The sequence below is a fragment of the Periophthalmus magnuspinnatus genome, chromosome 4 (assembly GCF_009829125.3).
Source record: "Periophthalmus magnuspinnatus isolate fPerMag1 chromosome 4, fPerMag1.2.pri, whole genome shotgun sequence".
Classification (NCBI taxonomy): domain Eukaryota; kingdom Metazoa; phylum Chordata; class Actinopteri; order Gobiiformes; family Gobiidae; genus Periophthalmus; species Periophthalmus magnuspinnatus.
In genome coordinates this window covers 21,843,077-21,859,340 of record NC_047129.1, presented here as the reverse complement: position 1 = coordinate 21,859,340, position 16,264 = coordinate 21,843,077, and the positions used below count along the sequence as shown (strand labels likewise).

The following is a 16,264-nucleotide window of genomic DNA, read 5'->3' as shown; positions in this document are numbered from 1 at the left end:
GCTATGACTGACTCGGAGATCTTCTTAACAGAGTCATTGGGCTCTGCCATCATTGACACGGCTTGTACACGTACTGTGTGTGGTCAAAAGTGGCTGGACAGTTACGTGAAGGATCTTACCAAAAGACAAAAAAACAAACTGATGCAAACGGAATCTCCCAGCCACAAACCATTTAGATTTGGAGATGGCCAAGTTGTGTACTCCAACAGAAAAGTGAAACTCCCAGCCAAAATAGGACCTACAAAGTGCCACATTGAAACTGAAGTAGTTTCTGCTGATATTCCTCTCTTATTGAGCAAAATGTCCCTGAAGAGAGCAGGAACTGTTTTGGACATGGAGAATGACAGAGTTATCATGTTCAAGCGGCCTGTGCCTCTGGAGCTCACTAGCTCAGGGCACTATTGTGTGGACATTAGAGATGTAAATGCAGAAGTGAGCTGTAATGACAATGATGTTCTGGTTGTTACTGCAGACATGTCCATAAAAGAAAAGCATAAAGTTCTCCTGAAACTTCACAAGCAGTTTGGCCATGCCTCTGCAGAGAGGCTGCAGAAGCTCATACACAGCTCTGGAAATACTGATCAAGACTGTCCAGTCATCCTGCAAGAAATCATTCGTGACTGTGAAATATGTCAAAGATACAGCAGAACCAAGCCCAAGCCTGCTGTTGGTTTGCCTTTAGCCTCAGAGTACAATGAGACAGTGGCAATGGATCTACATGAGCTGGAACCTGGTGTATGGTACCTCCACATCATCGACCATTTCACACGCTTCAGCGCTGGAAACATTGTGAGGACCAAGAAGCCGTCGGAGATTGTTAACTCTTTCATTCACTCGTGGATAAGCGTCCATGGAGCACCAAAACGGATCTACACTGACAATGGCGGAGAGTTCAACAATGAGGAGATACGAGACATGGCAGAAAACTTCAACATTGAAATTAAGACTACAGCAGGATACAGTCCCTGGAGCAACGGGTTGTTGGAGAGACACAACATGACACTGACTGAGATCCTCATGAAGGTGAAAAAGGAAAATGGGTGTGGTTGGCAAATTGCTTTAGACTGGGCCCTTATGGCTAAGAACAGTATGATCAATGTGCATGGTTACAGCCCACATCAGCTAGTATTTGGTCAAAATCCTAATCTCCCTTCTGTTTTGGTTGATAAGCCACCTGCTCTAGAGGGCACAACTATGAGCACCAGAGTAGGGCAGCACATAGCGGCACTACATGCCTCCAGGAGAGCTTTCACAGAGGTGGAATGCTCAGAAAGAATAAGGAGGGCACTACGCAAGCAGCTTAGGCCTACAGATGACAAGTATGAGACAGGAGACAGAGTGTACTATAAACGAGCAGACAGTACAGAGTGGAAAGGTCCAGGTGTAGTTATTGGTCAGGATGGGTCTGTGGTGTTTATCAGACATGGGGGGATCCTTGTACGTGTGCACCAGTCCAGATTGAGTAAAGTGAATGCACAAGATGCAGAGAAACAGATATTGCACACTACTCCTGAAAACAACAAAGAAAATAAAAACACAGTGACGATTGATGTGTCAGAAAGTTCAGATGGTGAACAAAGAGGTGAAGAAGAAGAACAAATCAATGACAACAGTGAAAGTGAAATGACAGAAAACCCCAGACAAATTAATGTTACACCTCCTGAAACAGATCGTTATGCAACTTCTGATTTAAAACTGAAAACAGGGCAGAAAGTCACATTTACTAACAGAGAAGATGGTGTTCAGTACACTGCCAGAGTCTTAAGCAGAGCAGGGAAAGCAAAAGGGCAGTACAAAGATTGGTACAATGTGCAATATCTTGAGCCAGATGGCAGTGAGGGGCAAAAGCAAGCATTAGACATGTCACATGTTGACAACCTTGACATTGAGTCTGAAAATGTGGACAATGATGTTCTTATTACTAAAGATATTTCTTTTGATAGTGCTAAACAGCAAGAAATCGAGAATTGGCAAAACAATAATGTTTTTGAGGAAGTCACAGATAGAGGTCAAAAATGTGTATCTACTAGATGGGTCTGTACACTAAAAGAAACGCCAAATGGTATTGTCCCAAAGGCACGGCTTGTAGCAAGAGGTTTTGAAGAGGTAAATATTCAGAGTTTGCAGAAAGACTCTCCCACATGTGCATCTGAGTCACTTAGATTGCTGTTAGCTGTTGCCAGTCAAAACAAGTGGAAGGTTCACTCTATGGACATTAAATCTGCCTTCTTGCAGGGAATGGAACTCTCGAGAGACATTTACATTCGACCCCCACCTGAAGTGGGTGTGGACGGTGTACTGTGGAAACTAAAGAAATGTGTGTATGGACTTGCAGATGCCTCCCTCTACTGGTACAACAAGGTTAAAGAACTGATGCTGAACACTGGTGGTAAAATGTCTCAGGTTGATCCTGCAGTGTTCTATTGGCTGAATGACCATTCTGAGGTCACAGGTTTACTGGCATGTCATGTAGATGATTTTCTTTGGGCAGGATCCGAGCACTTTGTAACAAATGTGATTCCTGTACTTAAATCTACCTTTCATGTAGGCCGTGAAGAACATGAGAGTTTTTCTTATGTGGGGATGGACATTACCACAGTTGGTCATAAAGTATTAGTTCATCAGCACAATTACGTACAAAATCTGCAACCAGTCCATTTACAGGCCGCCCGGGCTGTGCAGAGGGATGCTCTCTTAAACGAAACAGAGACAGAGCAGCTCAGGTCCAAAATAGGACAGATCTTGTGGGTTGCTAAACAAACAAGGCCAGATGTAATGTTTGACACATGTAGCCTAGCATCCAACATTAAAAAGGCTACTGTCCAGTCTATTCATGAAGTGAACAAAGTGAGCCGTAGACTTAAGTCAGAGAAGGTCACACTTAAGTTTCAGCACTTAGGAAACAATGCTGATTTGAGTCTAGTTGTCTTCAGTGATGCTTCTCTTGGCAATCTTCCAGATGGTGGCACACAGGGAGGAGTTTTGATTGCACTCATGGGTAAAGATGGCAAGTTTTCCCCTCTGTTTTGGCAGTCTAAGAAGATCAGACGTGTGGTGAGAAGCACTCTGGCAGGAGAAACCCTTGCCATGTCAGATGGTATAGACAATGCAATGTTTCTGGCCACACTGTTCTCTGAGCTCACTACTGGAAATGCAAGTCTGAATGCTCTTCCCCTTATCTGTGTTACCGACAACCATTCACTTTTTGATGCACTTAAGTCTACTAAGCAGGTCACAGAGAAGAGGCTCAGGCTAGAAATAAGCAGCATCAAGGAGCTTTTACAATCTAAGAAAATAAAAGAGGTCCGTTGGTCAGAGGCTAAGTCACAGCTTGCCGACTGTCTCACTAAAAAGGGAGCCTCATCCCTTATGCTTTTCAAGGCTCTAGATGAGGGTTTGTGGTTATTGTAATTGTTTTTAATTTTTTTTTGTTAAACCAAAAAAAAAACTGTTCTGCCATTATGCCACTAATACTTTTGTGTGCAGTTATTGTTCTGAAATAAGGGTGTTAACTTACCAAAGCACACTTAAAATATGCTTTTAATGTATTTTTCTTTAAAGAGAGAGGGAGATTGTTAACTTCCCATGCGAGTTTGTGTTCTGTCGCGAGACCTCACGAGAGGCGCGGTTCTTACCTGTGTGTCAAGATGGTGGCTGAATAAAAATTTCTCTGCAACAAGATCCTCGTGTTTTTGGGAATTTACATTTCGAACTAAGAAAATGTTAATCATGTGAAAATGGAGAAGAACAAAATGCACAAAATTTTGAAAGCTATAGGAGAGGCCAGAGCTGTAGTAACTCGGACCAGCCACTAATCAGACCGGAGGGGGTGTGGCCTATCCAGATATTATACATCTATGGGCGTGGGCACTGTCCACCAGATCCGTTCAGGAGCAGGAACATCATCAGATCGGCCTGCATAAGCGTGACTGTAATTGTGTGAGGGAGTGAGCTATCGCTCTGGGGCCTATCTGTGCCATTATCAGACAGGAAGCTCAGACCATTAGACAGAGCACTTGTTCCTGGTTTATGAGCACAGATGTGGAGTCATACTGAGGAGACTGATACACCGACAGCAGGGGCCCCATGTACTGCAAGTTGCTACATTTAACACAAAGCAAAGGTCTGGAATCCTCATTGATGGCTACATTTTCTGGAAAATGCATTTATGGAATGACAAGTGTTTGCTTTGTATTGCTTAAGTCACCTTAAGCAATACAAAAAAGTCTGTGCTCAATAGTTTGCTGTCACCACTCGCTTGCATAGTTAAGATGTCACTTAAATCTGGAACATTCCCAAGAGCTTTGAAAACTGTGGTTATTGAGACTCTCCTGAAAAAGAGCAGTCTTGATGTCACAATATTGAACAATTACCAACCAATCTCTAATCTACCGTTTCTGGGCAAAGTCCTCAAAAAAGTTGCTTACCAACAGCGTATAAACTTTCTCCAAATAAACAAATCCTTTGATGTTTTCCAGTTAGGTTTTAGACCCCACCACAGCACTGAGACTGATCTTATCAAGTGATAAATGACATCCGTCTGAACACTGATGCGGGCAAAGTCTCAGTCTTGATCCAGTTAGATCCGAGTGCTTCTTTTGACACTGTGGATCATGGAATTCTCTTACAGAGACTAGAGGACTGGGTGGGCATCTCTGGTACGGCACTAGTCTGGTTCAAGTCTTATCTCGAAAACAAGAAGTACTTTGTTGAAACTGTGTCTCAGATAAAATGTACCTGACCAATGGGGTGCCCTAGGGGTGAATCCTGGGACTTCTGTTGTTCTATATCTACATGCTACCGTGGGGCTAGTTAATACGGTGTCCTACCACAACTCTGCAGATGACACTCAGATCTATGTCTCACTGCTGGTGCCCAGAGCTAGGACTAAACATGAGAAAATCAGCATTTCAGTTTTATGCAGCTAAAACCTGGAACAATCCTCCTGAAGATGTAAGACAGGCCTCTACTACAATATTTAAATCCAGGCTCAAAACGGTTCTATTTAGCTGTATATATGACTGAAATGTTTTTAGTCTGCACTCTTCTGTTTTAATGTCAATTTTATGATGATTGTGATTATTTATGTTTTGATTTGTATGATTTTACTGTCCTACTTATTCTGTAAAGCACTGTGAATTACACAAATTGTGCTATACAAATACATTTGCCTTGCCTTGCCTAGAATTAAGTCACTGGAAATATGGCAGTTTATCACAAGATCATTATTATTTTTATGTTTATATCTGCTTTTTGCCATCTTGAGTCAGCGTTCTGTTTCATGCGGTTATCTCGTTTCCTATTGCATAACCTCACATTAACTTAAGCAATCCGGGAGCAGTACCATGCTTGCCCCCTCTGAGAGCCAGTACACTCCAGGGTCTGCCTGGGACCCCTCAAACGGGTGGTATGCTTCACTTAAGACAGTGGAGAGACTGATTTGCTCCAAAGTGAACCAGTGTAAAGAAATTTTACCATCGCCCAGCAGAGGCAAATAGCTGTACAGCTCCGAGGCAAAGCACAGGAGCAGGAGTTGGAGAAGAACCTCAGCAGAAACAGTGTCCAAGGTCTTAAAGGAGACTTGGAGACATAGAAGATCAGCTCTGAGGCTGTGGTTTCAGGACTGTTGTCTGTAGCACCCTGGTGAAAGTCAATCATAAGAGGTGACCACTGCCTTACACAACAGGGAGGAGTGGGGTTGTTCTCAGGTGTGAAGATCTGGAGGATTCACTGAAATTCTCAGAAGTTTCAGAGCAGAGAGAAGAAGAGGAAGAGATGGTTTAGCTTTAGGTCTTTGCATCTTAATGTACACAACACTACGCAGCTGGTTCAAACAAGCTGAGGTAAAATACAGACTGTTTGAAAATGATCAATAAAGACAAAAAAAAAGCTTGAGAAGTGAACACATTTTAGAACAGACTAGAAAGAACAAAAAATAAAAATCAGAAAAATCTAAATATGGTCAAGGGTGTAAGTGTAATTTTCTACTCAAGTTAAAGACCCTAGATCAGGAAGACCTTGATAAATATGAGACATATAAATATATTTTGACTATGAGGAAGCAACTGTGACTTTGATCTCCTCTTTCATGAACAGAAATCCAGGCTGAGACAAGGAAGTAAGTGGGTGAGACTATTATATCAGCTCAGTTATTTCTGTTCCATTATCAACTACAATACATTAGTGTACTATTTACATATTGTACCATTTTGGGTCTTTAGGACACATTATTAGAGGAGTGGAGGAGGATGTAAACTGTTTTTGCTTCCTGTAAAGTTTATGGAATGCCTTTTTGATTCTCAGCCCTCCATTGACAATGAAACTGGTCTAACACAAGACGAAACGTTCAGAATCTGTTGTGGTGATCAGAGTGAAACCAGAGCTCCAGCTGCAAAGGCAGGCAGTCTGTGAGGGAGTGTCTGCTCTAAGCCTGGGGGAGTACAATCACATTATGGAGATGAACATATAGAGTAATGCACCAGCTCTGGCAAAGCACTCACACAATACTCATGTCTCACTGCCAAAAATTGGTCAAACCACCAACTACAAAACCTATAAAATTTAAATCCATAGCAATGAGATATGGGTGGGATGATACTGATTTTTTTAGCTAATAGCGAAATCCAATATGTGGCCTGCTGCTGTGGCTGATAACCAATATTTGGCAATACTGATATTTAGCTTTTAAAATCCAGTGAGGTCCACGAACTTTCGCTTTTGTAAAAATAATAACACAAGCAGCTTTTGTTTTATCTTACTTTATACTAGTGTTGTCACGAAACAAAAATTTCAAACTTGATTTCGATACTAAGGAATGGACTCAATACTCAGATAATTAAAACATTATTTCAACAATAAATAATAGCACTTTCTTGTCTATTACCGTCTGTATAATCCCTCAGTCATCCATAGTCCCACAGTCCATAGTCTATGGGTGTATAGTAGGTCAATGTGATTTTATACTATACAGATCAAGATCAATCTAAAGCTAAAGCTATTCAGAAAAGGTTTACTTCTGTCCTGTGAATGTGACTTTTAGTATGGATGCCTGCTCAAATGAGTATGTAGTTTTGATACTAGTTTTAGTTTTAATTTGTATTTTATTTGATACTTTTGACAACCCAACTTTGAACTGCTTTAGTTTAATCTCCAGTATAACAGGACAGGGTTGTTTGTTTTACTTGCAGGCATTAGGAGTTGCCCTGACCTTTTTCCCATATTCCCACATTAGATACACAACACTTTACTTTAAAATGTGGAACTACGTAAAACAATCTTCCACAACACATAAGAGTGATTCTTATATGTTATACTTTTTCACACAATAGTGAAATATATCCTGAAGACACTATCAGTTCAAAAAGGGACAGAGAGGCAATCAAACGTGCGTCGATAATCTAGAGCAGCACCCAGTTCAGAAAGCAAACTCACTGTCTGAAACCCATAATGCCACTGCACCCACTGTCATTTATCACTAGGAGAAGATTACAGGAACCATAAAAACAGTCATGTATCAATAAGGAGCAAATAAAGTGCTTTTCTCTAAGGGTTTTGCACCAGATGCCGTCCCTCACACAAGGCACTTGAATTCATCTGTGTAAATTCAGACTATGTCAAGTCACACAAATGATGTCCGAGCTCAAAAAGTCTCTTGTATTAGTAAATTGTTCAAGCTTTGTTTGAACATCCGGTTATACTGTATTTTCAAAACAAATCCCTATGCCAACCTTTTGCGGTGAGTGATTTGTCAACTACCCAGAGCTGGCAAAAGCAGCAGCCGTAGATTGGTGTAAACTAAAGTGCAGCAGATGCAGAAACAGCCGCAGAGCCACTCAGACAGATTTCGCACAGGATGTTCTGTGTCCGCTGTGATATCACGGCTAAAATTAACCACTAAACTCCCAACAGCTGTTTCCAGGGTGTCCACGGCGGAGGAAGCCACGGGACCCTGAAATGACCCTCTCCCCGTGATGTGAATGAAAGCACTGGAGTCACACCAACGCGGTTCTGGTTGAGTTTTAAACAAAGAGAGAATAATCAGAAAGAGCGATGGCATCATGGGCTAACGGGACACATGCACGACCAGCATGGCTCCACTGTCAACAAACTTATCTGATCGTGTGGGCGGCGCAGTCTAGTCTCAGAGTTGATTCTTTGGACTTTTACTTCTAAATTTTGAACCAAAAGTCACTAGATTGTAGATTATTCTGACATTTTCATTCTCCAAAATTGTTGTCTTGAGCTTTACTGCGAAAGGACGCGCTGGTTTCCGGCCGTGTGGAGCTCGTTTTCTTTGGAACTTTGGCCGAACTCACCTGAGTCAATCTGCCGCAGGATCAGGTCCAGTACCCCGTGAGTCTGCAGGGCTCCGACCACCACCAGTACCGAGTAGTCCGCCCCAGCTGTGCCCGCTGCGGGAGAGAGGCCAGGCAGGGTACATGGAGTAGAAGAACCGGGACCGACGCCCAGCTCTGCTACTGCTGCCGCCGCCATTTTGGCCTGGACCGTCCGCCGCTGACGTCATCACAACGTGTACACACACACACTTCAGTTTTTTTTTATTATTATTAATCTTTTATAAGTCTTATTTTACCTTTGTGGCCTAAACACGTTCTTTTCTTAACAAGCCTTGGATTTCTTTGTGATTTTTACCACTTCCAACAAATAAATATTTTAAGTTGTAAAAGAGCGTCACCTGCTGGTTCCAGCTGATCCCTCTGACTAATGATTAAAAAAAAGATAATACTTCCACGCTCAAACTAACGGGACATGGTCCAGGTGTAATGAGAGGGAGCGCCTGTAGGCGGCGTGTTGTCGCTGTCAGCATGTTCAACATGGCGGCGCCCGTGCCTGTCCGGTGTGCGTTCTTCGTGGAGAGAAAGAAACGTTTCTGTAAAATGATTGTGGGCAAAGGAAAGCGCTTCTGTGGCGAGCATGCAGCGATGGTGAGTGACTATAAACTGCTCGTAAAATAAAAAACATTTGGTGTGTGTAAAAAGTGTTTACCCCGCCTAAGGCCCAAAGTTGCAGGGATAAACATCTGTCAGCTGATAGTAAACATTCCGTGCATTTGGCCCATCCTTCAATTAGTGCCGCTGGGGCAACCTGCCAGGAGCAGTGAGCTACTGCTGTACAGCGTCTGCGGACCCATCTCCAGATCTTGAGTTCCTATGGTGTATTGTTTGGGTTGATGGGAGGAACTGACATGCCTGGAGGAAACCTACCCAGACACAGGAAGAACATGCAAACTCTCCAGAGAGGAACATTTGTGATAGACTTAAGTCTTCAGGTTCAGATGATTTACTCTCTTTTTAAAAGAGGGTTTCTTTTTTTTTTTCTTCTTCTTCTTCTTTTTTTTTTTAGGAGGAAGGACCTGGCAGCCGCAGGATTATATGTCCATTAGACCCAAAGCAGTAAGTCAGCTCTCAAAAAACAATTCCAGTTTAACATTTGTTTAATTTTTTAATGGTTTCATTTTTTTGTTTTTAATCTTCCCAGCACAGTGAGTGAAGACAAGCTGGAAAAACATCTGAAGAAGTGCAACTCCAGAGAGAAACCTAAACCTGTAGGTAGCGTCCATACATAGACGTGGTTGCATATTTCTGGGTTGTTATTTTCCCACAGGCGTCTGTACTTTTGACAACACTACCTTTTATTGGTGTTTTAGCTATACTTTAAATGTAGATGTGAAGCACCTGAATATAAATCTGAAAATAATATCAGAATAATACAGTCAGAAGGAAAAGTTAAAATCCAAAAGAGAAATAAGTTCTACAACAATTTAGCAACCCATATCACAAGCATTGTAACATTTTTTTGTGCATGTCTTTTAATGTGAGACATTTTAACATGCCCTGCAATGTGGCCCCAACAGTCACCCCGCTGGGCATTCACTACAAAAATGCCAGGACAATTAATTCTAATAAGTTACTTAATAAGTGTATAGTGCTAGTTTAATAATTATGTAACTGTCCCATCTTAAAGAATATCTTTTTAACTATTAGAATTGTATTTTTCTTCGGAAACACAGCTATCACGCCACAGGACATCACACTGACGCATGTTCAAAATTTTTCAGAAAAGTTGTATTTTACAAAAATAAAGAATATGATCATTATTTCTTTCAACTTGTAGCTTTAACTCCTGAGCTCTTTCTGGTGCCTAAATGCCAGATGAGCTCTTTCTGGTTTGTCTTGTTAAATATGTGATTTTTCATGTCACACTGTGGGACACCCTTTGCATTACAGCATGAAACTGCTTATCTCTTTTATAAATTTAAACTAGAGATAAAGGTGTAATTTTATTAAATAATGCACACGTGCTGCCAACACTTTTTATTAACTGTCTTTGACACCGCAGGACCTTTTAGTGTATGTTGTTAAAATACCAAAAAATGAAACACAACTTAATTCTAAAACTACATGTAATTTATAGATTACTTATTTGTGCACAGTTGAGTTGAATTTTGGAAGAAGAACAAATTAATTTAAAGTGGTAAAACTGAAAATGAGCATCACATCAAGTACTCATTTACCTCCTATATTACGCAAAATTGACTCTTATTAGCTTTAAACCATGTATAATACTTTTATTAGGGGTGTGGTGTTGAAACATACTGTGGAGCACTTCTGTATTACCACATAACATCAGAAGGTGGGAGAGTGTTTTCTGTTTGAGAGAACAACTAAATATATAGAGTCGTTTAAACATGTGTGAATGAAATAAAACTCAAGATATTTTTTGACGAGGAAATGACAACATAACACAGATCAGAAATAAACCGTAATGTGGGCTCTTTAAAAACATACCAGCTATTGGTATCAAAGAATAACATAAAAAAGATCTTTACCCTACCTGCTGTGACAGATTGAGTCTATTCTGTTTGATCACATCAGTACAGATCTACATAGTTCAAATATATAATTTACTTGATAATGTTTGACTGTGAGATAACATGAGTCTTATCCTTTTAGGTGTACTATGTGGAGGACAGAAACGCTGGGTCAGGTGATGAGGCACAGACTACAGAGGTAACTTTAAACGTTATTCTATCAAGCTCGGGATCAAACATAAAAAAATATATATACTTTGCTGTCAGGATGTGCCAAATGTCCATTGAATAGGGTTGGGCCAAATCTAACTGATCTAATTCCTGTAACAATATTAATATATTCCTATTTGGTAATGTTGCAACATTTTAATGTAGCTATACTCAATCAAAGACACTTTTTGTCACCCTCTCTTCCTGTTGGTCAGCCTCAACAAAACTTTGAGTGAGTCACAGCTGGATTTAACCGACCACAGTGAAATATAAACTTTCAGAAGAAGCAGATCAAAACTGTGATCAAGCTCCAAGAACAAAGTGATATCAATTTTTTTTGGGCCATTTCGCTCACTTTCCGCTTACTGTAGATTTACATTAACAAATAAACAAATGGCGATTATAACAGTCTTTTCAGTGACCCCTGTTTTGCCCATGTATTCATCGGTGACCCAAACAGATGATCTTTTATGAAGAATTGACATGTTTACTATTATTACCCATGCTTAATAAATCAACAAATGCCATCAAATAAATCAAGTCCATACGAGTCACGTGACTGTAGTTTCTCTTTATTGTGATGTGTTGAGCAGGTGAGTCTGTCAGAGCGCAGCCGAACAGAACTGCAGTGTCTGCTGGACAAACTGGAAGACGCCTGCAAAGGTCAGTGCACCACAATAGATGCCGATATTAGTCATTCCCAAAGAGCGGCTCTAATGGGATGTATTGTGCAAAGTCAACTTTTATGATCTTTTTAGTGTTAGATGTATGCTCCATTATCATTATCACACTCAGTTATTTTGATTGGTTCATGCATGTTTGAGTATTCCTGTATTGTTATTACCTTTGAGCCTTGAGTGTTCAGAAAATTTGTTTTCACCTACCCCTTATCCCCGCACTCTGTACTTGCGATAATTTTTTTTAAAATTAGTTAAAAATGTCACATAGCAACTTGTCATACCATTCATTCATTTTAAGTCAAAGCTCTTGTATATCTCTCTTTATAAAAACATGTCTTAATTTCATTTTAAACTCCACAATGTTTCATGTTCTGTGCATGGCTGTAGGACTGCAGTGTGAACTAGAAGAGAAGGTTCTGTCCCATGCTGCTCTACAGGAGGAATTGGACAACCCCAAAAATGGAGAGTCAGCTTACAAACATCTCCGCCAGCAGGTATAATAACAGACGTCTGACACAGATACAAAAACAGGCCACTGACAGTAGGCACAATATTAAGCCTCCAACAGCATTTACAGTCACAGCTCTGTGACAGAAGGTACAAGAAGAGGCCTCTCACAGCAAGTGCAATATTAAGCCTCTGACAGGAGCTACAGTCACAGGCCTCTGACAAACAGATACAATAACAGTCCTCTGACAGCAGGTGCAGTCACGGGCCTCTGACAGCAGGTGCAGTCACGGGCCTCTGACAGCAGGTGCAGTCACGGGCCTCCGACAGCAGGTACACAAGCAAAGCTTTAAAGCTTTCTGACCATTTCCCTTCTTGTACTGTGCAGGCATCCATCCTGGGTCACATAGCTGCGCTGGGGCTGCTGCGAGGGGGGCACTGTTTTGTGGAGTTTGGAGCGGGCCGAGGGAAACTGTCCCACTGGATCCACGAGGCTCTCAGGGGACAACCGGAGCTACAGGTGCTGCTGGTTGAGAGGAGCAGCACGCGCTTCAAGGTAAGATCTTCCACTTCTCTTCTTTATCTGGCTGTAATATACTCAGGGCTGCAGTGTTCATGTTTTAAATAGTCTTTGGAATTGAATGGTTTTCATTTTTTAGTTTAGATAGATTGTAAATAAATCAACAATTGTGTTATTGATCAAAAAGAAGATTTCTTTTAAATTTAATTATGAGGTGGGATAACTTAAATGGGAAATGTCATGCCCCATTGTGTGTTGTGGATTGCAGGTGGATGGTAAACATGCAGATGGAGAAGCAGAGTTTGAGCGCCTCCAGGTGGACATTCAACACCTGGACCTGGGTAAGGGCCTCACCATGCCTGCTGCTGAGCCTCTGAGGCTCTGGGCGTTTGGGAATAGACGTCTAATGATGTTTGTACCGCAGGTCGAGTGCCTCTGCTCAGGGAGAAGGGGCTGCCTGTTGTGGGAGTGGGCAAACACTTGTGTGGAGCAGCGACAGGTATGCAGCAAATTATGTTTTTATCTGCACAGTGGATATCCATTTTCTATTCTTTTTTTTTTTTTAAATGTCAAATTGAAATCAAACTTCTATGTATACCTCTTAATTACCTTTTTCTCAGTATGATATATTTGCTTGATTTCATATCAGACAGAAAGCCCAAAGCCTTAGCTTCACTTGCATACCAAGATCAGCCATGTAAACACAGTACAGACTGAGAAACCATGCAGTTTTTATGTACATTGATTTACCAAGAATTGGTCCAGAAAGCGTAGGCATGAGCTTAACAGGTTAAGGCACTGGAAACCCGCAGGTAACTTGCACTTATGTGATCCTGGTTTAACCCCAGTTTAGACGTAGACTTTGTTTTGGTGGTCTAGTACTGTTTTAGTTTCAGCTTTAGTTCCAGTTTAGTCCCATGTACTGTATATGTGCAAGTGTGAACCCACAGTGTATGATGCCCTTTCCCTACTAAAATTGTTCATCTTGTCAGATCTGGCTCTGCGCTGTTTGATGGAGAAACCCAGCTGTAGTGAGTCTAAAGAACCTCCAGCCAAACGGCTCAAATCCACTGAACCTTGCCCTGAACCAGCTTGGAGCTGTTCCCCTGCAGAGCCTTGGGGTTCTGCCCTGGCAGTGGCCGGCCTCACTGTGGCGCTGTGCTGTCATCACCGCTGCCAGTGGAGGCATTATGTGGGCAAAGACTTCTTCACACAGAGAGGGCTCGGAGCAGATCACTTCTCTGCCTTCTGCCGCATGTCCAGTTGGGCGACATGTGGACTCAGACTGACCAATTGCAACGCTTCAGCTCCAAATCAGACTAATCAGGATGAAGAACATCAGGATCAGAAAGTACAGGAGGAAGAGCATGAACCAGCAGAGGAGACAGACACTGTGAATGGGTAAATATGTAAATTTTCACATAGAACAATTGTATTATTTAGCAGTTAAGGGCACTGTCCCAGATTTTTACTGTTTTAAAATAGTGAAAAACAGAACTAGTTCATTTTAAAGAGGGGTTATTATGCAAAATGTATTTTTTGAGCCTGCTCCCATGTATAATGTTCCCTCATCAAAAACATGCAAGACGTTTTACATTTAGATATTTGAGTATTTTAGCGATCTCTCCCAGGCCCTATTCAAACTTTCCTTACGGTTTGCTGTAAGATTCTGTGCAGTGTTCAGCCCACAACCCTATGTCATCCATGCTCCCACACAACAATTCTCCTTAAATGTACAAAAGCATGATTCAAAACTGTACACAGCAACTTCACAAACTTGATGCAATGTGCAGTAGTAAAAATGTTGTTTTTCAGCTAATATATCATTTTCAAAACAATCAAATCTAACATGGTGACCTAAATGTTATGTGTTAGCAGTTAATCCCCCACAGAAGTAAAATACCATAAATGGTTTGCAGAGGTTCAAAGTTATTCCTCAATAACCTTATACATTTCAAGCTTATTATTCACCGTGATGAGTTTCTAAGCACTTTTCACAATTTTCAGAGTCCAGAGCGGAGATCACGGTGAAGTTAACAACTAGCATGCTAACCATGCACTTCCTGATACTTCTTGATAAAACACTTAATTAGATGCTGACAGCTCACATATTGTGTAAGCAGCTCCTGGAGTCAAAATATCTGCACTGGGGCAAGACTAATTTTGCTGAAATACATGTTCTTGGGCCTATATTTGACTTTTGGCCAACATTTCGATACATTTTATATCAATAAAATATCAGAAAGACCGATAATAACAAATGAATGAGGGGCATCACTTTATTTTATTGAATGAACAAAGTGGCATCTAGAGTCCCAGAAGGTAGACCGTAGTGATGTGATTAAAGTAGAGAATGGTGGATTCATTGGCGAGAATATCTCAACTGGAAGGATGGAGTGTGAGATTGACAGGTGAATCGGTGCAGCGTCTGCAGTGAGTCACTGTATCAGTCTGTTGTGGTAAAGAAGGAGCTGAGTCGAAAGGCAAAGCTCTCGATTTACTGGCCAATCTATGTTCCTACCCTCACCTATGATTATGACCTCTGGGTAATGACCGAAAGGACAAGACTGCGGATACAAGTGGTCGAAATGAGTTTCTTCCGCAAGGCAGCTGGGCACTTCCTTAGAGATAGGGTGAGGAGCTCAGTCACACGGAAGGAGCTCAGAGTAGAGCCGCTGCTCCACCACATCAAGAGGAGTCAGCTGAGGTGGCTCGGGCATCTATATCCAGATGCCTCCTGGACGCCTCCCTGGAGAGATGTTCCAGACACGTCCCACTGGGAGGAGACCTTGGGGAAGACCCAGGACATGCTGGAGTGACTAGGGTCTCTCGGCTGACCTAGGACCTCCTCGGGATCCTCCCAGAACAGCTGGAGGAAGTGTGTGTAGAGAGGAAAGTCTGGGCCTCCCTGCTGTAACTGCTGCCTCTGTGACCTGGCCCTGGATAAAGCAGAAGAAAATGGATGGACGGAATATCTCAACTGAGGTCCAGTTATTGGTGGTGAAGAGGGGGGAGATGGAGCGGCTGAGGAGGCTGCTAGTTTTACTGATGAACTGGAAGGAAGGTGGGTTTGTGGAATGTTGGAGAAATAAAAAAGTAGGGTGATGGTGTGAGAGACGATTGACTGGGAAGGAAAAATAAGGCTTAGGTTTAGGGCAAAAATGACTTTGAAATCTGAATTTTTTTCCTCTGTTGTAGGTTCCTCAGCCCCTCAGAGCGCGAGCATGTGGGCCAGCTCTGTAAGTTGCTCATAGACTGTGGCCGTTTGCACTATCTCCACCAAAAAGGCTTTACTGGACATTTGAGCAGATACGTGAGCTCAGAGGTCACCCTGGAAAACGTCCTGCTCACTGCTGTACCTACTACGCAAACATCAAAACCAGCCAAGTCACAGCCAACTGAACCAACAACACCCAAAGACACACCACAGGTGCACTAACAGATCCAGTACACTGAAAGCATGAAATAAACTTAAGTGAGACAGAATCAACCAAAGAAGGGCACTTTTTTATTATACAATTTTCACTTTCAAATGTTTGTTTAATTCTTATTAAACACATGTATTTAAACTCTTTT

General features: G+C 41.7%; 2 protein-coding genes across 3 annotated transcripts in view; one reads left to right on the top strand and one right to left on the bottom strand.

Moving 5' to 3' along the window:
* Window positions 1-8,513, bottom strand: part of map1sa (microtubule-associated protein 1Sa) — a 25,806-nt gene extending 17,293 nt beyond the window's left edge. Inside the window, exon 1 of the mRNA XM_033964860.2 lies at window positions 8,316-8,513. Within this exon, the coding sequence (XP_033820751.1) occupies window positions 8,316-8,493 (178 nt within the window). The 5' untranslated portion in view covers window positions 8,494-8,513. The remainder of the gene's footprint in view (window positions 1-8,315) is intronic.
* trmt13 (tRNA methyltransferase 13 homolog) lies at window positions 8,485-16,264 on the top strand. 2 transcript variants are annotated; one of them, XM_033965583.2, is made up of 11 exons: window positions 8,485-8,945; window positions 9,364-9,413; window positions 9,499-9,565; window positions 10,974-11,030; window positions 11,635-11,704; window positions 12,109-12,215; window positions 12,557-12,724; window positions 12,957-13,029; window positions 13,113-13,187; window positions 13,681-14,089; window positions 15,887-16,264. In XM_033965583.2, exons 1-11 carry the CDS (start codon window positions 8,784-8,786, stop codon window positions 16,125-16,127), a joined length of 1,479 nt encoding a protein of 492 aa, XP_033821474.2. In that variant the 5' UTR covers window positions 8,485-8,783; the 3' UTR covers window positions 16,128-16,264. The 2 variants fall into 2 exon arrangements, with proteins under 2 accessions (XP_033821474.2, XP_055077135.1); XM_055221160.1 differs by lacking the exon at window positions 8,485-8,945 and having other exon boundaries at window positions 9,504-9,565; window positions 15,887-16,184.